Genomic DNA, 27,368 nt, shown 5'->3' on the forward strand with positions numbered 1-27,368 from the left:
CCTAAGCTCAGAGCAGCCTGTGGGAAAACCCAACAAACTCCAGCATCCTCTGTGCAATGAGAAGGGAAACACAGCTCCAAGGCCATCAATTCTGGCAGGAGGAGGTGGGCAGGGTGGGGGAAAGCGTGGGCAAGCAGTGGAGAAAGCAGGGGGGGATTCAGTGGGGCTGCTGTCCCTGTGCCCAGAGTGTCACAGAGGGCCACAGGTCTGTCTGTACTTACTGGCCACCAGGCCATGTCACTCCCAGCCACTGATGGTGCTGCTGTTCACCCTGCAGGAAGACGGGGAGGAGGAAAGATCAGCACAGAGCACCCTTTCCCTAAAAGCCAGACAAGCCACTGGGACCCAAGTCTCCCAGACAAGAAGCCAAGAGACAGGAGACTCGATAATTAATGGGAGCTCTGCAACTCGAGCTTAATTACACCAAACGGTGGCTGCACCCCAGGAACCTGGAGCCATGAATAGCAAAAGGAAGCACCTGGAGAGGGGGAAGCAGGGAGGATGTCCCTGTCCTAGTGCCATGCCCAGCAGACAGGTTGGCTAATAGGACACAGCTCTGGCCAGGATTTTTCTGCAAGGCAGAATAAATGAAATTGGAGAGTCTTTATCTGAGGCTGCTGTAGCTGATCCTTGTTGCTGTTATCAGGGCTGTTATCAGGGCATTTGGCTCAACACCCTGTCATACACATGGGGCAGAGCTGCTCACACCCAGCAGACAGAGGCTGGGGGAGACATGGTTAATTGGTTAATTCTGTGGTTAATTCCACCTTGCTCTCAGGCTGTAGGAGCCTTTCTATAGGGGGTGAAAGGGGCAGGGATTTATGCAAAATAGAGCAAGTCACAGAACCCCAGAATGGTTTGGATTGGAAGGGACCTTAAATCTCATCTTGTTCCAAACACGGTGCAGTTAATATGCCCATCACTGAGTCAGGTCAGCATTCCTCCTCTCTTTGAAGAGGCCACAGCAGCTCGGCACATCCCTGAGAGGAACCGACCTTCCCCCTCAGTGCTCAGCTGGAATTTGACCTGCATTAACACATCCAAAGTACCCACACGTGTCAATAAATCAGCCTGGTGTATCCATTAACATTAAGGAAAGCACCTGGTTTTATCCTTTCAAGTCAATGAACCCTCCAAAGTCCTTGGAAGTTTGTCTCCAACATAGAAACGGTGTCAACAAAGGTTAATTTTCACTTCTGAACACGCCAAAAGCTTTACACTCATTTGTAGGGCATGATGGAAAAATTAAACCAAACAGCCTCAAAATGCTCATCAGTTCCACCACCGTTTTCTCCATAACAGGTGAGGAACTGGGAGTCTCTGGGACTGGGAGCTGCTGCCTGGCAGCCAGCCGGCCATTCCACCCACACCTGCCCAAGGAGGACTGAGGAAACAAACCTGGACAAGTTCAGCTCTGCTCTGTGGCGTAGTTTTTAGCTCATCCATGCATTCAGGGCAGGCAAGAAACCTCAAAAAAAACCCCCAAGTGTACCTGTGATGAGCTGGTTTGGATTTTACCAGCTGGAACCTACACTCCCCACAATATTCTCAAGTCAAAGAGGCATAGAATGGTTTGGGTTGGGAAGGATCATCTCATTCCAAAACCTTGTCATGGGCAGGGACACCTTCCACTATCCCAGGTGGCTCCAAGCCCCATCCAGCCTGGCCTTGGACACTTCCAGGGATCCAGGGGCAGCCACAGCTGCTCTGGGAATCTGTGCCATGGTCTGAGCAATTCCCTGTTGCTCCCTGACCATATTTAAGGACACAGTTTAGAAGACAAAGGAGCAGCTCATGAACATTTTTAGAAAGCTCACACAAAACAAGTTTTTATTCTTCGTCGCAGAAAATAAATACAGGTGCATATTCCATATGCTTTTCTATAAAAGCACTCCTACAAAATCACTGGACTGCATACAACAGTACAACTTTTTTGGCTTTTAAAATGCAAATATTATACAGTCACTTCATTTTATTATCATTTAAAGCACTTGTAGCAAGCAGCTTTGGAAAAGGAATGCTTAATTTAGAAGCCAAATTCTTGCCTCAAGTGTTTTGTGGGGTTTTTCCATCGTGTATAGTGCAACTAACCTAAAAGCAACTAGAACAGTTTTTCTGTAAAACGTTTATTCCCACCAACCCACCCCCAACTCCAAAAAACCCTGCAAAGGAAAAATAATTGTCTCAAAAACTGTTCTACCTTGATACTTAAACCAAGAGAAAACAAGAAGTGGCTCAATGGAAATATTAAGGTAAGCACAACGCTTCACAGCTCGTTCTCTGTTCACTTCCAGTTTGGCCCGGGTGTTTATTTAGAGGAAGAAGCTTTAATCGTCCACTCCTATATTCCTGAAAAGGTAGGACATGGACTCCCCATTGTGGATCCTGCGAATGGCTTCTGACAGGATCATGCTGATATCCACAGTCTTGATTTTAGGGCACTGAAGTTTTTGTATTTCATGTGGAATTGTGTTTGTAACAACCACCTACAGGAAGAAGAAATGATCAGGAAGATGTAGCTCTTTTGTTTTCCACCTTTTATACTGGAAGGGTGAAAGGGAGTTTTACAGATCCCATAACACTACCCTTGGCTGATAAATTTTACATTTTACATTACTGTCAGGGTCACAGTGTCAGGAAGAGCCATGTGTTGCCACAGGTTCCATGTATCCATGGATACTAGTGGCACTGTCCCTCTTTCCTTCCTTTCATTCATTCCTTCATTCTGCCACACAGATCCAGAGGAGGTACAGAAATATCCCACCCACTGAAGAGAAAGGTGTGCTGATACTGACAGTCCAGCATCTCACCACTTCCCACATTTCCCACTGCTAGAGTTTAAAGACATGTGGATGCTAATATTCCAGCACACAATTCCATAGGAAGAAAGCCTGAAGCAGCAACCTCCCATCTAAACCCTTAATGCCAGCATATGTCAAGAATCAATTCAGGAGAAAATGGCTTGATTAGAAAAGCCCCAAATCCCTTGATCAGAGCTCACACCCCACACTCCACACTTACCTCATCGATGGCAGACTCCTCAATCAGCCGGGGAGCATCTGAGGACAGCAGGCCATGGGTGGCCATGACAAAGATCTTGTAGGCCCCTCTCTCCTTGAGGGTCTCAGCTGCAGCCAGAAAGGTGTCAACGTCATCTATGATGTCATCCTGCCAAAATCCCAGAGTCACTGAGGGTTCACCACATCAGACAGACCAACACAGCACACCTGACTGACAGCACAGCTTTAACAAGTGTAACAAACCCCAAATTTTCAGAAAATTGTTCTTTTCTTTGACAAACCCAGAGGTTACACTCTGCTTTAGAGAAGTGCATCAAGGAATGATAGAATGGCCTGGGTTGGAAGGGACCTTAAAGATCACCTCATTCCAAGCCCTCCCATGGGCAGGGACACCTCCCACTAGAGCTGGTTGCTCAGAGTTCCACACAGCCTGGCCTTGAATGCTTCCAGGGATGGGGCAGCCACAGCTGCCCTCACAGGGGAAAAATTCTCCCTTAAATCCAATCTAACCCTACTCTCCTGTAAGTCTGAAGCCACTCCCCCTTGTCCACATAATCTCTCTCCATCTTTCTTGCAGGCTCTGCTCAGGTACTGGACAGCTACAATTAGGTCACCCCAGACCCTTCTCTTTTCCAGGCTGAACAATCCCAGTTCTCTCAGCCTCTCCTCGTACAGAGCTGCTCCATCCCTCTGATCATCTTGGTGGCCTCCTCCAGACCTGTTCCAACAACTCAATATCCATCACCTCAGCTTCACTGGCATTTCCATACCCAGCAGTAGAACAGGGGGATTCTCCCCTCCTCCTGTGGGGTGCATGCAGCACCTGAACCCCTTCAGGTAAGCACACAACAGAATTCCACCTGCTCTGCTCATGGAAACAAGGTCCCAGTGCTGCTCCCAGAGTGGATCCCTCCAGAGCTCCCAGCCAGCTTTGTGCTCAATGCTGCCCCATCCTATCAGAAGTCCACCAGCAGCCAAAGTTCAGTGGCTGACACAGAACAGCTACTTGATTTCTGCAACTTTGACATGTTTGATATAATTGATGAGAACTGATGGCATCTCACTTACCACAATGATAGCTATTCTTCCTCCTACATCTCCAACAACTGTGATGGGTGGTTTTTCCTTTGGAATCAGCACTGATTAATGGCAGATGTTTTCAGAGGGGCAGAAAGGAGAAAGAAAAGAGAAAGTTTATATAATTTATTTGAACTATAGAAATGTCTGATGGGTCATGACTATTAGAGACATGAAGCAGCAACTATTTCAACATCACTACTGAATGAAAACCAGCAAGATTCTAATACCTAAATAATTTTTTAAGCTTAATTAAAATATTAACTATATTCATTTATACGTGAATTCTTTACCAATTCAATTAATTCTTAATTTCAGCACAGAAACAGAGTGGCTTGCAGACACAAGCAGTTCAGACACCCACACTGGGTTTATGCCCTGCAGTTCTGGTGGTGCAGCTGTAGGTCACATTTACACTCAAGCAAGAAGGAACCTATAGTATTTGCAGGGAACCCCTGCCAAGGGGGAGAGAAATGATGTATTTGATTTTATTTTATTAGAAGGTTAATCAATTATTTTATTATACTATTTTATTCTGTATTATATTACATTGTATCTAAACTGAATCTGCTAAGCACTTAACTTTGCACACAACTGCACAGAACTTATGACTGTCAGCCAACAGTCCCAATACACACACACTCTTGGCCCTGACAGGCCAAGGAAATAACACACCACCACTTTGGGTAAACAATTTCTATATTGCATTCTACTTTCGCACAAACACAGGCGCAAATGACAAGAATTATTTTTCCTTTCTCTGAGGTTCAGAGAATATGAAACCCAGAAATATTCTTGGGAAGAACTCTGCCTTGCTTTTCTCTGTGAGGAGAAAGTGGTGACAGGAATCATCTTCTCCCCACTAAGAAAGATGACTTTTTTTTCCCTCTGTGAAGAACCACTCCTTTTAGCCAATCCATCCGTGCCAAACCCAATCCCTAAACCCACACAAAAGCACCAGGTAACACCTTCCCCCCACACTTACTTACTGGGGATCTCCAGGCTGGGGTGGATGGCAGCCACGTATTTGGCTGTGGGAGGGGAGTGCCGCCCGTCCACCATATCAGACTCAGCATCCTGAGCTTCCCCGTGGATCACCGCGATCCCCAACCGCAAGCGCTCGGCAAAGGACTGGGCCCTGCAGGGAAAGGGTTAAAATACCAGGAAAAGGTCACATTTCAAATAACTCACCTGTGTACAACCCTAACCTGTTTCCATTTCATTGCTGATGTTTCAGAGGGAAGTCAAATGATCCTAAAATTTTAGGAGAATTCATAGAGAAATCGGTTGCCCCTCAGGATCTTTTTTTATCGGGTTTGTTAAAGTCAGAGTAACCTTCAAAGTGCCCATATGGGCCTTAAAGCAACAGGATGAATGCTGCAAGTCACAAAATGCTGACTGCTCCCTTCTGCTTGCCCGAGAGCCAAAATAACACTTCCCAGCCTTCAGGGATCCCATGCTTTAGCAGGACACATCCAACAGTAACCAAGAACAGCCGTGATGTCTGGATTGTCTGCATTTAATAGGAAAAAAAAATACTCCATAAAAAGAGAAAACAAGTGTTCACCTATTTATTTAGTAGTAAATAAAGACAATATCCCTGACCTGCTGACACATAACCTGAGATAACCCTGTGAAAAGGGGATCCAGATGATCACTCTGCCTGACAAACCACACTTGGGAGTTGAACAGCTTGGATTTTTAATTAGCTGACATGAAGTTCCTTCACACTGCAGTATTTCTTCAACTAAAATTAGAAACTTCTGGAAAGAAGTGTAAGGTTAGTTGGGGGAGTGGGAAAAGCAGAGAGTCAGGAAAATAGGAATTTGCATCCCAGATATTGGAAGCAGCAAATACCAATTAGCACATCCATCCCACTTCACCTTGCACACCCAAGGGTTTGGGATCCTGCCTAAGCACCCATCCAAGTCTCCTCTGGTCCAAGCAAGCCCAGCACATGCAGAGTGATTCACTCTGCTCTAACATCAGCACCTCAGAGCAGTGCCTGAATCACCTCCTCTGTCCTTAAGCCTTACTTCACTATCCAAACAATACAAAGTCCAGACAATAATTTGCCCATCGTGATACTCAGTTAATTAAAAATGAAGAATCTTCCACCCTGTGGTTATCATACAGTTGCAATATTTTTGCAAGTAGTTAATTATAGGTAATTATTATTACAAACAATAAGAGTTATGACTTAGCAGGAATAATCATATCAATAAAACTGTATTAATTACCTTAAAATGCAGTATTAAACTGAATAAAGTTCAAAGTAACAGCCAAATGATTTATTAATTTCCCAGTGAGCTCAGAAACCACAGAGACATTCGGAACTTCAACACACAAGGGTTCTTTTTCACAAGCAGGCATTCATCAAAACTATTTTCCTAGATTGTTTTCAGCCTGGATTAGGCTGAAACATCCAATTATCCCTCTCCCAATACAATGTAACTCTTCACATACTGTCCTTAAATACTCATAGGAACATGTGAAGAAGCTAAACAATACACTTCTGGGATCCTCTCCTCCACAAATCACTGCATGATGTGCAACTCATCTCCCTATTTGCTAGCATTGACAATTACTGGATAAGCATTAAAATGCTGCAACAAACCCTTGCCTCCACCCAAGAGACAATACTGACACAGTGGAAATGAAATGGAAAAGAAACAAATGTAAAATTACCTGGCCAAAACAAAAGAAATCACAAAAAGTACTGCTGGAGAAAAAGATGACAAGAGGTAGTTTGCTACAGAAAATAAGGAAAACATGGAGTATCAGAATTCATTGGCATGGAAGTCCAAATATCTTTTCAACAAACTCTTGGTTTGTCACCACAGCAAATACAGCCTCTCTTAAACCATCATCCAGCTCTTACAGCACCTGCTGACAGCTCTGTAATTCCAGAGGTTAGGAACAGTCAACTAAAAAGCTTCATGGATTAAGAACAGTCATTCAACCACCAGAGACTTCACAATCACAATCAGCTCAAACAGCAAACCCAGATTCACCATCTGTGTTTAGGATCTGATCAGCCATGTTCTGAAACTCATCTGGATTAATGGCATTACACTTCCAGCCACTTTTCCTCATTTACAGCAGATTTATAATGTAAATGCACACAAATATAATTAAATACCTTCTTAATCATAAGCACTGCACTGATTTACCACATCCTTTTGTATGGTTTTTTTTTACTCTCCTTAGATTTATTATGATTACAGCAATGATGTAAAAACTACACAGCTGACAGAGGAGAATTGGGAGGGGTGTGAAGGCTGCATCTTCTAATTATTGAGTATTTGTCCTTCACTTGATCCTAAGAACAAAATCCCGACAGAGATTTGCTGCTCTAAGGCAAGAGAGCAGATCTTACCCACCTCTTTGCAGACGCAGGAGATTTGGCCACAATTACAGCATTCCTGTAGTCTGGTATCTGTAGTAAATAACAGATAGCAATGTCCACTTCATATCTTTAGACAAATTTAAACTCAGTAAGAATCAGAGAACTTCATTTTGCCAGAAGAATTTTAAGCATTGAACATTTTACCTAAGAAAGCAACCTCAAGAATCCATGGTACATGATCAGGGTTGACAGCTCAGTAAAAACATGTATTTAGAAAATTCAGATATTAACTTCAAACTGTACCTTTTATAAACTCCATTTTATAGTACAGATAACAGAAAAATAACTGCTTTAGGACATCAGGGTTACACCCAAAAGTGTTAAAAGAAACAGGAAACCATCAAAATTAAAGTTTCCTGTTCAACCTAAATTGTCTTTCATCACTAAAACCCAGCATTTTACAACTTCCTATTGTCTTATAGAAACCCCAAGAAACGTCACACCTCTCCATCACATCACATCACACTGACTCTTCCTCTGGACCATCAGCAGGGATAAAACTTTCACAGTCACTGCACTGATCCTGGAGGCTCAGTCTCACAGTGCTGCAAACTCTCACCAGGGGATGCTGCTGAAATGCTGACAGCAGCAGAGGGATGAGGCAGCAACCCCCTGGGTTTCCCTCTGATGTCTGACAGGTGCTCCAGCCAGGCTTCATGAGCACAGTCTGCTCCTCAGTTTGCTGCCCCTGCCCCATCTCATGCTGGTTCTTCACTCCAGACTCCTGATCCCCATTTAACCAGCATTTTAGTCCCCATCTCTCACAAGTTTCTTATCCTCATCTCCATTTTCCCTGCAAACAGTGACTCCACATCAGATTCATCAGGCTTGTAACTTCCCAAGCATTCCACCATCCACATTTCCAGCTCTCTTTTCCAACAGCAACTACAACTACAACTACACTCCCTCTGGTATCTCATTTTACCCCACTCCTTGCAAACTCAGCCTTTTCCTCCACTGTGCTGCCCTGGGATGATCCATCTCTATGGAGAGCAGCTTAGAGAACCTGTCTGTCCTTCTAGCCAAAAACCACAGTCCTGAGCCAAGCAAAGTCCTACAGAGCAGGTCCAGTCTTCAGCATCCCAGTGTAAGGGATGGAAGACTCTTCACTAAATACCTACAAATTGATCTGTTAGGGGTGGAATTCAGAGATTTGTGGAGATGACACCCCATCATGCAGCTCACCACCTTTTCAGATATCAAATATCCATTCCAGAGCACAGAAATACTTGGAGGTTTCTGCCAACACAGGCAAAGTAAGTTCTTCCACAATCTGATCCACAAGATACAAACTGCACTGGCTGATTATTTCCAAAAGCTCCACCCGAAGTAGGCATGGGAAAGAAAAAATAAGTTCTGAATTTGGGCAAGGGTTCAACCAACAGAAAATAAGACATTTTCTGAGGACGTCAGGCAACATTAATAATCCACAATGTTAGTAACTCCACCTATAAACTGGGAATTCAGCACGTTCTGTCCTTGACAAACACTGAGTTATACAAGAGGCTACAAAGATTAACATGACGGAAGGTATGGACAAGGCAGGGCCTGTCACTTGACATAATAAAGGCTTTGATCTAGTTCAGACACCATTGCCTCATTTTTCCTCTGCCAAATTAACAAATTTGTTCTCAGCTCTTCAAAAATTGAAGTCAGAAAGTCAGAAATGTCATCCCAAACACTCTGAGGTGTCAACATGTCCATGTAACAAAGGGCTGTGTCACTCTGGGATTAACACCTGCTAAAAGCAAAGAGAAGCCACCAAGTATCCAACGTTTGCCAAGCACACCAAACTGAACACCCAACTATTTTCATATCACAGGAATTTCACTGATTGCACTGTCTTCATCCCAGAACAGCAAGTGATTCTCTTCACATCTAGGCATAATTTCCAACAGGGAACAACTACAAGCCCTCATTCTCCTAACTTTCAGTGAGATGTTTTTTAAGTGACTTTCATTCCTATCAACTGGACTCCATTTCATGCTCCTCAGTACATCCCATCATGATTCCCATAGCTCTGAAAGCTCTGGCAATCCCAGTGCAGGATATCCAGCAAGTCGTGGCCACCAGGAACTGGAGATGAATACTAAATTCCCCCTGAGCAGCAATGGTTCAAAGTTTTAAGCACAGACACTATAAAAGATCTGGCTGGTGAAGGTACTTGCCAGTACAGATCCCATGTGATCAGATCCATTCAGTTCACTCTGGTTTTAGAAAATCCCCTCATGGATGAGCAGAGGGATGAAGAACTGAAAGTATCTTTTAAAACTTCTCTACACATCCTTCAGATCTCTACAAATGGACATTTGTTAAGATTGCACAGCAGTGTCAGACTCAAAGCTGCAACAATTCTGTGTAAACCACTGAAAGTTCAGGAATCAAAATGTGCTTCAAGACCAAATCAGGACCATGATCTTGTTATTGGCCATAAACCACAGTTTGAAGCAACACATAAAGGCAAAACATGTCTTGTGTCTATGTGTTTGGTTTTCCACTTTTGTTCTTTTTTTTCTTTTTAAGTTAGGAAGTGCTTACAATGTGCAATACTTCTTTCCTGGAACACCAGATGAATGACTGTGGCAAAGCCTGGAGTTTTGTTCTGCCATCCTCTTTGACTCTATTACCAAATGAAATTATAATGAGGAATTCAAATAGATTTTAATACTGTCATAACAAAATCATGTTGGTTTGGGTTTCTTTAAGGGGGTGGAGTGGGGTGTGTTTTGTTTTTTAAATTGAGGCATTCCTAGCTTTATAAAAAGAAATAGCTTGGATTCAAAAGCAAGGGTGAGCTAAACCTTTCTCTCACCAGGAAGAAAGCATTATTGCTTTATTCCAAATTACCATTAGTCAGAGGCTTAAGGTGCATCTTATACCTACAATTATCATTTGCACATTTTGTACAGGCCAATCTACCAGTAGCACTTCTCAAAACCCTTATAAAAATAAAATGGAGAAACAGAGGCACAGAACATCCCAAGTTAAGCTCCTCAAGTCAAGACACGCAGTCTGAACTAACAGTGAGTGAGATTTCCACCCACCAGACTTTCAGAGCACTATCAATAGGCTCTCTCATAGTTTACAACTTCCAAATGTTTCTTATTATGTGATTTAAATTTATGCCCACACAAGCAGCCCTTCCTATAAATGTCAAGGAAACTGGAAATAGGAAAGGAAGAGGACATTGAGAGCAAGAAAATGCTATTTTTTTCAGTGTTAGGGGAATATATCTAAGAGAAAAACCAGCACTGCTGCATAAGTAAGAAAACATCAGCTCCTCAAGAAAGCGAAAGTTAAATGTGGGGAAGAGAAGAACCAACAGTTCCCAACATCACTCCCTGCCCCAACTGACCATTCTCCCCTTAAAATTCAGTTTGAAGAGTTAATCTTTTCAGAGGGATTTGTTTCAGATGCCCTGAGACATGACAAAAAATAATTAAAAAACCCAACTATAATAACAGGCCTTCCTCACCTCTTCTTGGATGTACTGGAGTAAAAATGGAGATGCTCTCAAGTTATCAACTGGAATATTGAAGAAACCCTGAATTTCCTTCTGATGTAGATCCATGGTAATAAGATGAGTTAGGCCTTTAAAATAAAATAGTAAGACAAACAGAGAAGCACATCAGGAAAAGTAAGAGAGAACAGACACTTTATTTTTCTAACTTTCACTGCAGTTTGTCCAGAAAATCTCTAAGCTGCATGAGAACACTGAGTGAAAATACATAATAAATTCATTTTAGTCCCTCTTAAGCACACTGGCATTAACGTGTTTTGAGGCTTCTAGAGTGACTTTTTTAAAAGAACCTCAGAACACTGCACATAAGTGACTCTGCAGTGCCACACTGAGGCAGGCAAGATCCTTCTCCACTGGACACGGGACAAAATGGAAGCATTTTGTCCTATGTCACACAGCAAGACCCTGGCACGCTCATTAGTTCTGAACTCCTGAAAAATGGGCCAAGCTCCTAATCAAAAACCACTTCTCCCAAAATAACAGCCCAGATCCCACAGTTTGTTAGAACTGCATGCTTTTTCCCAGGGATGGGAGTGAAAGGAAAGAAGCAGAAAATGTGTTGAAGGCTGTGAAAATGAATAATCTCATTCTCCCACATGGTCTCAGATGTAAAGGACAAAGTGCATTCATCCAACAAGTAAAAAACAAGACAGAAATGACAAGGCATAACTGTTCCAGACTGCAGGAAAGGCACAGGATGGTACTGTGAGAGGTAGATACCACAGCCCAAAGCAGCTCAGCACAGTAGACTCATTCTGCCAGTTCAGTACAACTCGATGTAAAATGGTTCTATCAAATTTGGGTTTTTTATGAACTCATTATATAATTTGGAAATATGTCTAACTAGATTCTCCTTTTTATTTAGGTTTTAAACACATAAAAAGCTTGGCTGTTATTTTTAAACAGAGTCCAAATTTGTGTACAGATCTCTCTAAACCTGGAAGCTGACAGCAGAAGCCCCCCCTTGCTGTGATTATTTAAAGACAGCCACATTCTTACCAGCTTTGCACATCATCGAGGCCAGCAATTTGGAGACAATGGAGCCTCTTTTCCTCATCTTGCACTGTTTGCTGTAGGGGAAGTAAGGAACCACTCCAATAATGCTTTTGGCACAGGAGGTTTTACATGCATACACCATGATCAGGAGCTCCATGATCGTGGTATTCACATCCCTGCAACGAGAAACATCTGCTCCTGTAGTTGCTGCATAAAAATCCTCTGTTTACCACAGTATTCACACCCAGCAGAGATGGAGAGGGCATATTTTTAGAGAACTGGTCATCAGCTAAGATCTACATTTCTGCTGCCATTAAAAAAAGTCTTAGCATTTGTAAAGTTCTTTTCACATAAAATTAAAGAATTTCTGAATCACAGGACACATTGCCCAGGAAACGTTCCTCCTACATCTTAACTTTGTGATGGTGCTAGAGACAGAGAGCTGAGAAGAATTTAAAAGAGACTGACATAAGCAAAAGAATACCCTTAGAGAAGGAATGCAGAGACCAAGGGAAAGATTTTATTGCTATAGTCACTAAAAATTAAAATTGTAGAAGCTACCTTATGCCAAAGCTGTCTTTGTGTACATATGAAAAACCCAACAAAACCAATACCCAAAACTCCCCACAAGCCTCTATCTAGTTAATATAAGCTTCTTACACTGCATCACAAACATAAAAGGTGATTAAAAATGAAAACAAAAGCATTGCTATGGACAGCCCAGACCAAATGCTAGCACAGGGTCTTTAAACAGTTACTCACTTTGAAACTGTTTGGATGATAAATACATCCTTTCCTCTCACAGACTCCTGAATCTGCACTCGTGTTTCTGCCAAGAAGAGAAATATGTAATATTTGCAAGAGCAAAACTCTTTTCAGAGTCTAAGAAAAGGGGAACCAGTACATTCAAATCAGGTGCATTTCCAGTTTTGCTAATTAAATGCTCACCTCTGTTTGGCTCTTGATAAACCTGAACCTTCCCCATCTCAACTCCCAAGCGCCTGCAGGAACAGAAATAAGGCAGAAATCAGTAAGGGGAGAGGAAGGGCAAATCAAATGTAAATCCCATATAACGCAACAGTCACTGAAAAGGCTGCATTCTATGGGAAAAAGACAAGGAAAGAAAATCCCAAACCACAAAACCAGGAATTACAGTGAACATCTCTTTAAAAAGCACCTACAACTCCCAAAAGCTGCACTGCAGACTATGCTAAACTTATTTTCCAGTCAAGCTCAGAACAAGCAGCGGGGAAAAAATGCTGCTGTAAAAATGTAACATTTTGTGATTTTTAATATATTTCTTGCCCTACATATATATATATATATATATATACACAAACACACACATGGCAATATACATGTGCACAATACTTAAAAATACTGCTTTTAAATCACTCTTCTCCATAGAAGAAAGTCAATGCAGAGTGAAGAGGAAAGAGCAGCAAGCACTATTTTATGGATAATGGAAGAATAATATCTGCTGTATTTATTCCTTGTCAGCACTAGCTACACCCCATCACTACAAAGAGACCAGAGTATGCTCTGCACTCAGGCTCAAATTCTTTCTACACATAACCTGAGTTCCTTTGCACTCCCCTTTCTCTTCCTATCACACTTAACTTTGGGTAAATCAGCCTCTGGAAGAAATCTTGTCTAATATTCCCAGTAATGTTATACATCCTAATTAGCACAGTAAAAATGTACTTAAATCCTAAAAGTTCTGCTAGAGATCTGCATGGATTTAAGCTAAAGAAATGTTCCCATCCAAAATATACAGACAGCAGGAGGGATGGAGCTTTCCTGCCTAAAAATACCCCACTACAAGGAGTGAAAACTTCTGCCATGATGATTTATCACAATGCAAACATTAATGATCCCACGTGTTTCCTATGAAATGCTGCAACCAGTCACAGCCTGCCACAGAACAATTCAAACACAAATTACTCTCTCTGTTATTGAGCTGTTGAAATTTCCCCTCTTACAGAGCAAACTCCATATTCTTGCAAATCATGGCAGTTTTCCCATGTAACTTTCCTTAAATAGGGAAAAAAAAGCATCCAGTAAAACAAATCCCATCAGAATGACCCCAAAGATGCGAAGATTCCCTGCAGACTTTACTTACTCAGCAATCCTCTTGGACAGTTCCATGCATGAGGAATTGGAATTAGCTGAGAACAGCACCAGCCCACCCTTGGTGATATTCATGATGGCTCCAATTTCAGTTGATGGCACACAAAACATCAACCCTAAGTTGTTTTGCCGCTTCTAAAAGACTGCAAGAGATCAAAGATAATTTAAATCCATGTTAAAAAACAAAACAAGACACACATTTTCTCTGTTAGAAAGTGTAGTCTCCCAGAACCCTGCATATTCCAGCATCCTTAAAATCTGTTATCCCCACTTTAACAGTTCTCCAAAGATCCTCCAAGACATTCTAGCACCAAGGTTTTTTCCTTTTTAACTGTTTTCCTCAGGCTATCATCCAGTAACACTGATACTTTTTTCCATCACCTTGTCCAGTTCATTTTCCAGAATTGAGCAATGTTTATTGACTTTTCCAAAATCACAAAGACAGTCTGGGGTAGAATTGACCTAAAAAGAGCTCCTGGGCCCTGGCTAGAAGAGTCTATTTCCAAAGCTGAATCTCTTCCCAGTACTTTTGCAGTTATAAACTTACAAATAAGGATGAAATGTAAGGAAGAATTCAATAAAGCTGGCAGCTGTAAATAATGACCTCTTGCACAGCAAATCCACTTGCTGAAGCAGCTGTTGTCATTCTTTGAAAGCAATATTTCTCCTGTGAAAACAGGAGAAAAATATCAGGAGGAAATCAGTATAATTTGGTTTTTGTTTCAAATAAAGGCACAAACCACTAATCTCACCAAGGACTTGATGGGATTCCATGTTTTTATTATTCTTTGTAGATCACATTTTCATGGTTATTCTACTATAAAATTTTAGTCAAATAAAAGGAAAAAAAAAAGATCCCATTGACCAGCAGCCCTGGATAGATGGAAGCAGCATTCAACTCAAAATCCTGCTGCACTTCATCTCTGCTGCATAAATAATCCAATCCTTCATCATCCATTTCAGCATTATTTAGGAGACTGGAAATATGAAATACAAGTGGCATAATTTAAACCAAAATAAAGAGAAGTTACAGCTAAATCTGTAACTTCTTTCCTGGTAAATATCTCCTGCTGAGAAACAGAATTATCTAATAGTCACACATAACTGGTTAGAAAAAGCTGATGATGTATCAACTATTAAGTACTCCAAAACAACAACAAAGAGTTTTGTATTTTCAGGAACAGCTGGCTAGGTCTGTAATGAAACTCCTTCACACCTCCTTTACAACCAGACAGTCTGGCTCAGTTTAACTCTGTCACAGGAACACAATTCACTCTTGTGAAGAGCCAAAGTCAAGTCAGGAACTTCCTAACAACAAATCTGCTGGTGCCAAGGCTGAGCTGTGCTCAGCTGCCATGAATGAAAACCTGCCTGTCATCAGAACTGTGCACAGAAGTGCACAGACCGACAGCTTCAGCCCCCAGCATGTCTGAATGTTTCACTGCACTAAAACCAGAGGGGCCCCAAAGCAAGACCTGTATCCCTCTCAAATTAAATACCTAAAAAAACAAAAAACATTTCTTAGCTAGTGTTTCTCTGCTCTGCTGCTCATTCACTCTCTGCAACTCTCAGCTGTCAACTAATGGCCATCACCCATCAAATATTCATGATGGTGCTCAAGATCCATCTCAGCTCCACCAGAGTGAAGAACCTGAAATCTTTTAGGTCTGAGAACAGCACCTGAGAGCACCCTGCTTGTGTGCCTGGATGGGAATAGAGCGGAGGCAGCTTTCTGTGGTACTAAAAGCATTCAGAGAGTGTTCAGGAGGTGTATTTTTATCCAGTTGTATGTCTTTGTTCCATAGATTAGGGAAATGAGGAGCTGATTAAGAGATCTGAAAAGATGAGTTGTTGGTTCCCAACTATTGCTGAGGGTGCACTTTACACACCAATATACTGACGTATTTACAAGCAACAGTGAACACTGCTCTTCATTTTATTATAGGTCAAGGACTTTCTTGTGGATGTACTTCAGCAGCTACAAGTGGGTTATGGTGTGTGTGGGAAGTTGCATTTCAAGAGTAATATGGATATATCAACCTTCAAACAGGCATTGGGATGAAAGCAAGCTCACAAAACTTTATTAGATGTGCAAAGGCATGACTCCACAGGGGTACATGGGACAATAACCCTTTGGTTTGAGGTGGGCCAACCTTCCAAGGTTGAACACAAGCACAGAACAGGCTGCAGCACAAACACCTGCCTTTCCTTTTGGGCTGCACACGATTACACAGACACATCATGATGAGCACAACAATTACTGGGCACGCATGGCTTTATGCCTCCATCAACTGAGCACGCCCACACAGAAAGCAACAGAGGCAGGAATAACTGGAAGGGATAAGGAATGGAGCCTATGGGATGGAGGGAATCTGCACTCTCTCCGCAGTCTCCCCACAGGGAATTTCCCCGTCCCTCCCCACTCACCGATCCCCGTGGGCTAAGAGACCCTTCCAGCCCACCCCTCCCTGTAGTGCTTCGGGTGCTCCAGGTGGGTCACACAGGCCTCGTGTCCCTCATGGATCCCATCCCTCCTCCCCGAGAGCGGCCCGGGCACGCCGCAGCCCCAGCCGCTGCCCCTCACCTGTGGGACCTGCAGGCAGCCCGAGCAACCCCGAAAAGGGGCAGCCCAGGAGAGGGGCTCCATCCCCTGAGGGAAGGGCGACCTAGCCCATTCCTCAGGCGTCGGAACCCCGCGTGGGGAAGGGGGATGTCCTGCCCTCACACAGCCGGCTGAACTGGGCTGAGCGGGCGGGAGCGCCTCTCGCTGAATGCCTTACCTGCCGGCTCCGGCCCCCCGGCCCCGGGAGAAGGCGGCCCGGCCGGAGGGGAAGGAGGGGGAGAGGCAGAGGCGGCGGCGGAGCTCAGCCCCTCCGGTGCTCCGCGGGCAAGATGGCGGCGGGGCGTGAGGGAGGGAGCGCGGGCGGGCGGGGCGGGCCCGAGGCGACGCCCCCCCTTCCCCCGCCGCGCTGAGGGGAGCGGGCGCCATCTTCCGCCTCAGCCCCCTTGCTCCTGGACACCGGGACGGGTTACAGAATCTCAGAGTTTTAGGCTTTTAGAATCGTCAGTGTTGGAAAAGACCTTCAGGATCATCCAGTCCGACCGTCAACGCAGCAGTTGAACGAAACCACATCACCCACTGCCAGATGCGGGTGCCTCTTCCGACATCTCCAGGTGTGGTGACTCCACCACCTCCCTGGGTACCTGTGCCAATGCCTGGCCACACGGACAACGAAAAGAATTTTTGTAATATCTAATCTGAATCTCCCATGTGTCAGCTTCCAAGACCAGCCCCCCTCCTCACTACAACATCCTTTCAGCGAGTTGAAGACAATTATAAGCGCTATGAGCATCCTCCAGAGTAAACAAACTCAGCTCAGCCATCCCTTATAAAATATATTTTTCTAGACTCATCATGAGCCTTGTTGACCTTTGCAACAAAAAGGGAAGTACAGATCTGAATCCGTAGCTGGGAGGATGGGGGGGACCCCAACACCACAATGCAGCTGCCCCCCCACCAAAAATTAACCCACAGTGCAAAATCCATGTGGAATAATGCAATGATGTCCACAGGGTGCCATGATTTAGGAGCTCCCACATCTGCATTCCCACCAGAAAGGGATGGAAGGGTGGCTCCATCCCCACTGGACACCAAGCTACCATCTGGCCTTTGCCATCAGCAGTGTTTATGGAAAAAGAGGCATTTCTGCAAAGTAAATTAAGAACAGAAACTATCAGTGGCCTCTCAGTTCCTTGTCAAAAGCGCACATGATTTATCCAGAGTCCTCTCAGGACTGTCCTTGCCACATGCATCAGTTGAACTGCACAAAGATTCTTTTGACATCTGAAATGAGGCTCTTATTTCAGTCACCCTGCTTAAAAAGAAAAAAAGCTTTATCCCAAGACACGCCTGACAAAACTGCTTTGAGGAAGCTGCAGTCATCCCACACAGACACACATCCCTCCTTTAAATACAAAACCCAAACACCATGTTTTTTCCCCAGACTGCGCAGTTAGAACCTGTTTTAAATTACACTTCTCAGTACGCCCAAGTTGAACAGCATTTTGTGGATAAGAGTTCTAGCATTTAGCATAAAGCTACAAAGGTACTTTCCACTGCAGCTTTTCTCACAAAAAGCAATTAAATTTGCTTATTCCTGGACTGCAGGGTGCACTGGAGCAAGGCTGATCATCCCAGCAGATATTTCTGCCCATGCTGGCCTTCACATAAAAGAGGAGGAAAAGCCACAGGCAAGCTTACCAAACATGACTGCAAAGGGACAACATTAAATTCATAGTTTGAAACCATGTTTCTGCCACTACAAGCTGTGTTTTCCACTTTAAATATTCACAGGCCAGTGTTTTCCCCAGATTTCACATTTGTTTCTTGCTTCATGCATTCCAAGACTTGGTAGTTCCCTTTTTTGATTGTTTCTTTCAGCAGAGTCGGTGCTGGGGAAGGAGAAGCCATTTAACGTGGAGCCATGGAGCAGATGTTGAGCACTTCACTGGCAGGCTCACAAAGCCAGGACATCTGTTAGAAATATGTGAGCAGAGAGGCTATCAAGCCTCTTAGATGCTGCAGTGATCCTCTGCCTTTCCTACATCCTTTTCCAAATTACACTGAGGTGTAAGGGAATAGTCCCGTCCCTCACCACCCCCATCATTCCCAGTCCATGTTTTTCTACTTCCAGGCTGGTGCTCTCACACAGTCGATTCAGGATCACTGACCCAAGCAGGTTCTTTTTTTGTTTCAGGGTTTTCAGGACAAAAAGGAAGGGGGGTGAGCTTTTTGTTGGCCTCTTCACAGAGCAGCAGAGATTTCTCTTAGCATCAGTCTCCCTGGCAGGATCCCGCTACAGGCTGGTGTAGCACAGCAGTTTAATGCAGAATAACCAGAAACAACACATGGTGAAGCACTGAACCATAATGCAATTAGCAGCCTTCCCCAGAAGCATTTTTCAATACCCCAGGGCACTCAGAATTTGCTGACTGTTTGATTTGTGCTGCCCCAAATTCCTGACATTGCTTAAGCAAACCACAGGACCAGGAACTAAGTGATCCTGTCTTCTGATCCTTTTTTTTATAAGGCTACTGTCTTTGTTTTCTTGGAGAAAAAAGATCAATTTCTTTCCCACCTCTGTCTTCCTGATCAGAGGAACACCAGTTTAAATCTCAGCTCCCAAGGGAGAGGGATTTGTTAATTTGACAATACTCTATTCAAATGCTAAGTGTTCAACGAACACTTGCTCCAAGATGAGCACATGGATTTTGTTTCATTTGCAATGATTCAATTAGCAGCCATCTAAGGAATTCTGAAAATTTGCTGGGTGTGAACGCACTGGCTCTCAGAGGTTTGTTGTTCTTAATCCAGATGTGACCCTGGCAAGCAGAGATGTGCAAAAAAAACTCCCCCACACCACACCTGGTCCAGCCAAGGTGAAGGGCACTGCTCATCCTGCACTGGGCTGACTGACAGCCTGCATCCATCACCTGAGAAAAGATAAATGCTGCTGTCACCCCAGCTCCTGAGCTCCATCCATCACTGCTCAACCAGTTGGCTTTTGTTTGTTTGGAGTTGTTTCTGTTAAAAAAAAAAAAGGATATTAAAGCTCACCTACCAAACCAGCTGGCAGTGAGAACTATCAGACATGTTGCACCACAGAAACACAATTTCATCCTGATAGGTTTGGTCTCTCCCAACTAATAAAAGCATCCCAAAAACATCCTCTACCCTACACAGCCCCTGTGAGCCCCCAGGCAGGTTCTGCAGCACTCAGACACCTCCACACTGAGCACAGACCAAGAGCCATCACCTCCCTGCTCCCCTGCCTTCAGCTTTATTGCCTGGGGGACAACTGTGTCCAATTTCCAGAAGATTCTGCCTTGGATACGACCCAGCTAGGGAGGCAGAACTCAAAACAACTATAAATGCATTTTGGAATTGATGGAGGGAGGTGTAATTTTATCATATCTTGGGAGTGATCTGGAAATAGCATTCCCCATGTCTGGCAAGCAAAGTGCTTTAATAAAGGTCCTGGAGCAGGGAACACATCTTCTCTGTGTCAGGGGCTGTGGCAGTACACAGCACTCATGGCTTTATCAAATATTACTGCTTGGCTGTCTGTGGGAAACAGGCACAGACTCATTTGTCACAGTCCTGTTCCCCCTGAGTCACAAAGCTCTGACTGAAGGATCCCTTCAGGGGTTTTTTCCTGTTTCTGACTGCGCTCCCAGTTCCGGATCAGTCTGTAAGATTTAACAGATCTGCCACACCAGCCCCAGCACAGACACGGGGTTATCTCCAACCAGCCTCCAACAAGGGGACAAGAGGTTGTGGGAATACCTGGAGTGTGACAGGCCCTGCACAGACAGACAGCTTGAGCTGGATATCAGGGTGAGGGTTTGGACAAACGCTGCACCACCACGCTGGTGGTTCCTCTTGTTTGATTCTCACATTCCCTCTGCTTTGCTGTGTGTGGGCAGCTCTGTCCTGCAAAGTCTGTGTAAGATCCTGTTCACGCCAATCACCTGGTGTTTACAGGTGTGGTTTGCCCTTTGATTGGCCTTTAGGCAAAATTGATTGGACTGCACAGTGAAATCATGTCATTGTAGGGAATTTGAACAGCTACACAGTCCATGACAAGCACTAATTAGTGCTCTGTTCCTTTGTCCTACCGACTGGGGCCCAGCATGATTTGCCATTTGCCTCACTAAGCTGCAGCTCCTGTCCAAAGAGCATACAGGCACCGTGCCCTGTGCAGGCATTTAGTGAGCACAGCAAGGGTTTGACTTGGTCACTGCAGAGCAACTTTGCAGATTAAAGCAGAATAGAGTGTATGAGAGCAGATCCTATGCTTTGCATGCACAACTGTCAGGTGCGAAGAAAGATTTGGTACCAGCCTTGGCCCATAGACTAAAAAGGAGCTGGAAGAGGTGTAGGGAAGCAGCAGTGTATTCTGTGTCCTCCCCAGTTTGGTTCTGAGCAGGACCAGCAAGAGCAGATTAATGCTCATACTGGGAGTGGGACCCTCACCCTGCTGCTACACCAAAATAAAGGCTGAGCCTTACCCAGGACTCTTCAGCCTACCCCTCTTACTGACACTATTACCAACATCTTCACAGAGCAGCTTTCTACCAGAACCTCTCCTCTAATTCACTGTGTTATTTCCTGCCTGATTTCAGCAAGCTCTGGAAGAGGTTCTGCTCTCAGACCTCTGTACACTACCTTTGACCTTATCAAACAAGTCAATCCCCCAAGTTCAAGATTGGGACAGTTAAAAATTTTACTCACCAGGAAAGTCTCACCAGAGGAGAGGCGTGGGAACTGTGAGGCTCCCCAGAGGCTTTTATTGTCTCATTAAGCTCTTCTTAATGAGAATTTCCTCACGTGCTGCAGTGTCCCTTCCATTCATTTGCATTCACTATCCTGCTGATGGTACTTAAAGCTGTCTTAGCTCCCACTCCTTCCTCTTTCCTCATAACTATTCTGAGCCCGTTTTTTATCTCCCTGATCTCATACAGGTCCCAGGGAGAAAATACTTTCTCCTCTTTTGTTACTGCTTGCCACATCCTCCTCAGCTGGTTTCCTCCTTGCCATCTCTGCAGCTTCTCCTGGCTCCAGAGTCACCTGCAATAGTCTCCTCCAAAGCAAGGCAGCTACAGCTGCTCCTGGTGAGATCCCTGACTTAAATGCTCACTAAAAACTTGCTTGTTCTCTCAGCTAAGGCTCCCCAAGCACAGCCTGGACCACAAACACCTCAGTGCCTGCACCCTGAACACAACAGTGGCTCTGCCCATCTCAGCCCGCTGTTTGTAGGGGCAGGGCTGTCGGATCGGCCCCTCTGCAGGACCAATGAGGCCTCACCCCAGCAGGGCAGCGAGTTCAGCACCCTTCTCAATGACTGCAAATACTGGGGGGTTCAGGCTGTTCCACTCCTCCCATGGCATCTGAAAGAGCCTTGACAGCAAAGCTGCATCAGAGGGGGAACAGCTGCCAAAGCAGCCATTCAGCCTCCTCTGATTGCCTGTTGGAAAGTATTTCCCCATTTTTTTCATTCAAGCTTTTCTAGATAAGCATATGGCAAATGGAAATATCAGAGAGAATGAACTGCCTCCTAGTTGGGAATGAGGGACTGACAGTTATCCCTGTGATAATGAGATAGTCTGAACATGAGGGAACTCAATACAATGGGAGATTTACCTTGGAAGCAGTCCCTTGGCAGCCTGGCCTGTCTTGCTGTCAGCATGGTTTCCCATTGCACAAAGAGCAGGGATCAGATCCAGGATGCCAAATCCATCTCTATCCCAAGCTCATCCTGCTCCGTTACCTACGGCTTTTCCATGGTAATTCCTTAGATCACCAAGACACTACTTCACTTAAATCATGTTGTCCTGTGGGAATCTGTACCCACCTTGGATCTCCAAATGACCCAGAAAACTTTCTGCTTTCTTTCCTACCACAAACCAGGTCAACACTTCAAATCCTGACCTTCAAGGCTGCCAGGGTTGAAGAGAGAGGCAAGCCAGGAGTCCAAGGCCTTGGTCCAACACTCACGGAGACTCTTGTCACAAGGAATTATGTGGACTCTGCAAACAGATAAAGAAAACCAGAAAGAGCAAACCTGGGTCTGCAAAACCTTGACATGGCAATCGATGCTGTAGTTTACATCAGGAGCAAGTAAATAGCCCCAGAGTTACGTGCTGCATGGCAAACATTGCAGTTTTATCTGCATGACAGACAGCAATTTGTGACAAAGGTTAAATCTCTCTGTTCACTCAGGTTTGACGTATGATGGTTGTGTTACATTCCCTGTTCTCAGCGGGTTTGTGCATGCATGTGTGTGTGTGCCTTCAGGATCATGACCTTCATTCAATACTGCATGGCCCAGCAGACCCATAATTAATCCCCAACATGTTCAACTGACAGCTCTCATTCATAACATCATCCATGCAGAATAGTGAGGTACGTGTAAATTCCTACAATCTGGCTGGGAGTCAGAGATTTTCCAGCCACCGGAGCAGGGAGGCTCCAAGGCAGGTTTCTGACAAGATGAACAGGACAATTGGTAGGTTGGACTAATCTACAGGTAAATTGGATAGGACAGGAGAGGGAGGTGTGATACAGTCGCTGCTCGCTCAGCTGCTGAGGATGGGCTGGGAGTGACCACACCTCAGTGCTGTCATTCTCTGTTACGTGACCAACATTTTCTACTCACAAAAATCTAAGAGGTCCAGAGGCTTATGAAGCCTGTAAGAAAGTCCCCACCTTCTTCACCCTGGACAGTTTGCAAACGTGAAGCTTGGCCAGACTCAGCTCAGCCACTTGTTCTTCTCCCAGTTACTGGTTTTCAAATGTACCTAAAGGTCTGAAACCCAAATAAACCATAACCATTGTCTGGCAATCAGATCCGTGTGCCCCAGACAAATCCTCACGCCCAGGTCCTGTGTGCCTCACTCATAGAGCTACTGCTAATACCAGTGGTTTGTTTCCAAATTCTAGATATTTAATCTTTTTATCTGCTTGTTCTGTTACCAAAGATGAGCCCTGCTTGGTCACGTTGGATCAAGTGTTTATCCCACAGGCAACACAACAGGATGGGTATGTTTTACACAAGTTTATTGGGGGGTCAATATTCATTCACCAACAGCACAAAATATCAGATCTCTGGTATTTAAGGGCTGGGAGCATGTCAAACACAAAGAGATTAGCATTGCTCAGAAATACATCAAATCTGAGTAACAGCAGCACAACCACTGATTTTTCCTGTCTGAGGAGAGAAAAGATGAGTGTCTTACTCACTATTCCATTCCCTACAAAAATACATACAGCCATTGCATTTAACTCTCTTTCTATAAAGGTTCTATACACAAGAGTCAAAAGGCACAAGGAGTAAAATGCTGCTACTTGGACCCACCTTGCTGCAGCTCCAGAGAGCTCTTCCATCCCCATTGTGTGTTAAATCACAGCATATTTGAGACATCTCCAAAACACAAAATCCCACCTCGTTAGCATGGGTAGCCCCTCACAGTCCCCAGTCCCACGATTTGAGCTCTGAAATGAGGGAAAATGCAGAGAAAAGAACGGCCCCTTCCACAGCAGCACCTGCTCAGACCCTCGGCACCTCCACTTCTGAGGCAGACCTGGACTTGCGCCGGCCGGTCAGGCTGCCCAGGACCGACTCCTCGCTGAGGGCCCCCTCGAAGGTGGACAGGATGGACTGGCGAAACTTCTCCTTGAAATCCGGCCCCACAAAGACGTACAGGATGGGGTTGATGCAGCTGTTGAAGAAAGCAAGGCTGGAAACCAAGGGGATCCCTATGTAAAGGGCCAGTTTCATCTCATGGCTGGAAGAGTTGTTGGATATTTCCAGCAAGGAGAAGACATGATATGGGAAATAACAGAGGAAAAACGAGACTGTGACAGCAATGATGATTCTGTAGGGCTTTGCAGAGTTGGCCAACTGCCTTCTTTTCAGCTTGACAGCCACGACGCTGTAGCAGATGAGAATCACCATGAAGGGGATGAGGAAGCCACATAAGAACCGCGTGACGATCATCACTTTGTGCCGCATCCTCCACAGCCTGCGCGTCTCCTCCAATGTGTAATCATCGGAGAGTGCAAAATTATTGTAACAGCTGGTAACATTCCTGGAGCTGACCAGGGTGTCCCGAAAGACAAGGTATGGGGAGCTGAGCAGGACAGCCAGGAGCCACGTCCCCAGCGCGATCCTGGCTGCCAGCTCCGGGCTCCTGTGGTTGTGAGACCAGACGGGGAAGGCCACAGAAACGCAGCGGTCCATGCTGATCACCGTCAGGAGGAAGACGCTGGCAAACATGTTGAGGAAGGCCATGGTGCTGTTCAGCTTGCACAGAAGCTTCCCAAACGGCCAGTGGAAGCCCAGGGCTGTGTAGGCGATGCTGAGGGGCAGGAAGAAGGTAAAGATGAAGTCAGCTATGGCCAGGTTGAGGAACCAGATGGAATTCACTGTCTTCTTCATCTTGAAGCCTGCAATCCAAATGACGAGGCCGTTCCCTGACACCCCCAGCAAACAGGCGATGCTGTACACCACCATGGAGAGGATGTGCATGGCCTTCTGCAGGCCTGAGTAGTAGTCATGGTCAGTGGCGTTGTCAGGCTGCTCCGTGGGGCAGCTGGCAGAGAACGGGGAAGGGGAAGAAGAGGTGCTGTCCATCACTAGCAAGCCAAGACCTGGAATCACAACAGAGCTGGTATCTGCTGCTCAAGAGAGGTGAAAATCTTTGTGAGCAACTGCACACAAAATGTGTATGAAAAGCTAGATTAGATTAATTAATTTATAATTAATATAAAGTCCCTCTCTATAGCATGTGCAGCCGCACCTCACAGAAACCACCTTGGCCAGAGAAACCAACCCCCATTTTGCTGTTGATGTCAGCGTGTCAGAACAACACCTTCATCACCAGCCCACAGCAGCAATCCAGCATGCACCAGCAGCAAAACCATGGAAACCCAGATCCCCCCGCTGTGACCAATCCTCTTTGGACGACCAGTAACAAATTATAACAGCAAAAACTATCTGGACTGGTAACAATGATGTTAACAGACCATTTCTTCACCAAGCCCCTTCCAGGGAGGTGCAGAACAACACCTGAGCTATATCCGAGTGTAACCACAGGCCCTTTACCCACCCACCACCCTCTGGTGAGCCCACCCCCTCTCCTCGTCTCTCTCCTGTCCGTCCTGGCACTTGCCTTGGCAGACCTGGCACCGTGCTGTTCCTTGGCTGCTCTGCCCACTGCGGGTGGTCTCACCCTCCTGCCTGACTCCCCTTGTGCTGCTCCTCTCCAGGGTGACTCACACTGCCTCGCCTCATTTTCCCATGGCTTGGGATCACAAGGAATTTAGTAGGATCACTTATTCCCTAATCTTCTTCCTCAATTTATGGTGTGTTGATTTAACCCCTGAAGCCCCAGGGGGTGCACGTTCTCTGGGGGCATTTGGCCAAGCCCACCCACTAACTCGGATATGATGAATGAAGAAAACACGGCCGCTCTCCTGCCTGCACCGTTCACCCCGTGGCTGCTCTCCCTCCTGAGCACCCCGGAATCCCTCTGGGCACCAGAGGGGGAACAGGGCCAGCTCTGCTCCCCACAACAGCAGCAACGTGCCCAGCTTGTGCCAGGGCCTGGAGACACGGCCTTGGCTGGGGGGTGCCTGGAAATGTCCCTGCCCACTGCACAGTGTTGGGGTGTGCCATCCTTCCGCTCATGGGGGAAGTGGCGGGACACTGGGAACACCGCAGGGCTGGCGGAGAAGCACCTGGGGGTGCACGGCAGGCAGGGCTGGAGCTGTGGGTGACGGCACAGGGGTGACAGCACGGGGGTGACGACAGAGGGGTGACGACAGAGGGTGACAGCGGCGGGCCCCCCGCCCCTCCCGGCCCAAGGTCACCCGCGCCCCGGGCGCCACGTGCGGGCCGCGCCGCCAGCCCCTCCCCTGCGCGGGCCAATGGGAGGCGGGGAGGGGGCAGAGCGCGGCGCTGATTGGCTCAGGGACTTCCCGAGCGTATTCCCCGCCGCCGTTCCCGGGGCGGAGCGCGGCGCTGATTGGTCGCGGCGCGGAGGGGGCGGGGCCCGGCCGGGCTATGGTAGCGCGCGGGTTTCGCGCGGTAGCGGAATCGGGATCGGGTAAGGACCGGGACCGGGACCGGGACACGATCGGGGTGTGCGGCGTGGGGAGAGAGGGCCGGGGCACGGCATCCCGCTGAGGGGGACAGCGGCCAGGCAGCGCCGGTGCCCCGCCATGCGGGGCAGGGCAGAGGGGCGCGCCACCAGGCTCTCGGGATGTGGGAGGTGATGGAGTCGGGATGCAGAACTAGGTGGAGACAGAGGTCGGGGATGCGGTTCCCCAGGTGAGGTACCAGGTGTGGGGGAGGTCTCATGCTGACTGGGAATGGCAGCTCTGTCCCTCCATGCAGTGAGTGCTGCAGCACCCTGGGCTGGGGGACATGCAGCACCTGCATCCTGCTCAGAGCCAGCACTGCCCCTCGCAGCCCTTTGCTCAGCCCAGCCTCTCTGGCCGTGAGGATTCCCACCCTGGCAGCGAGGCCTGGGTTTGGGCCAGAGCGTGGCTGAGCATCCCTGCCCAGCAAGGGCGGTGTGAATGGACTTTGGCAGCTTGGCACAAGGAAACCGCGTGGGATTGCTTAATAACCTGCTCACGGACCTTCACCCG

The 27,368-nt window shown here is 46.0% G+C and overlaps 2 protein-coding genes across 4 annotated transcripts; both read right to left on the reverse strand.

Moving 5' to 3' along the window:
* Window positions 1–1,807: 1,807 nt before the first annotated feature.
* PRPSAP2 (phosphoribosyl pyrophosphate synthetase associated protein 2) lies at window positions 1,808–17,064 on the reverse strand. Of its 3 annotated transcripts, none has more exons than XM_030958353.1 (12): window positions 16,933–17,064; window positions 14,757–14,819; window positions 14,145–14,295; window positions 12,971–13,023; window positions 12,785–12,851; window positions 12,026–12,198; window positions 10,982–11,097; window positions 7,481–7,536; window positions 5,087–5,235; window positions 4,089–4,159; window positions 3,022–3,168; window positions 1,808–2,486 (listed from the first exon to the last, which is right to left on the reverse strand). In XM_030958353.1, the coding sequence occupies exons 3-12, from the start codon at window positions 14,261–14,263 to the stop codon at window positions 2,328–2,330; spliced, it is 1,110 nt and encodes a 369-aa protein (XP_030814213.1). In that variant the 5' UTR covers window positions 14,264–14,295; window positions 14,757–14,819; window positions 16,933–17,064; the 3' UTR covers window positions 1,808–2,327. The 3 variants fall into 3 exon arrangements, with proteins under 3 accessions (XP_030814213.1, XP_030814212.1, XP_030814214.1); XM_030958352.1 differs by having other exon boundaries at window positions 14,700–14,819; XM_030958354.1 differs by lacking the exon at window positions 14,757–14,819 and having other exon boundaries at window positions 16,933–17,058.
* A 7,197-nt stretch (window positions 17,065–24,261) lies between these two features.
* On the reverse strand, window positions 24,262–25,353 carry LOC115909187 (chemokine-like receptor 1). The gene has a single exon (XM_030958313.1). The coding sequence runs from the start codon at window positions 25,345–25,347 to the stop codon at window positions 24,262–24,264; it is 1,086 nt and encodes a 361-aa protein (XP_030814173.1). The 5' UTR covers window positions 25,348–25,353.
* Window positions 25,354–27,368: the final 2,015 nt, after the last annotated feature.

Source organism: Camarhynchus parvulus, chromosome 14 (assembly GCF_901933205.1).
Source record: "Camarhynchus parvulus chromosome 14, STF_HiC, whole genome shotgun sequence".
NCBI classification, from domain to species: Eukaryota; Metazoa; Chordata; class Aves; order Passeriformes; family Thraupidae; genus Camarhynchus; species Camarhynchus parvulus.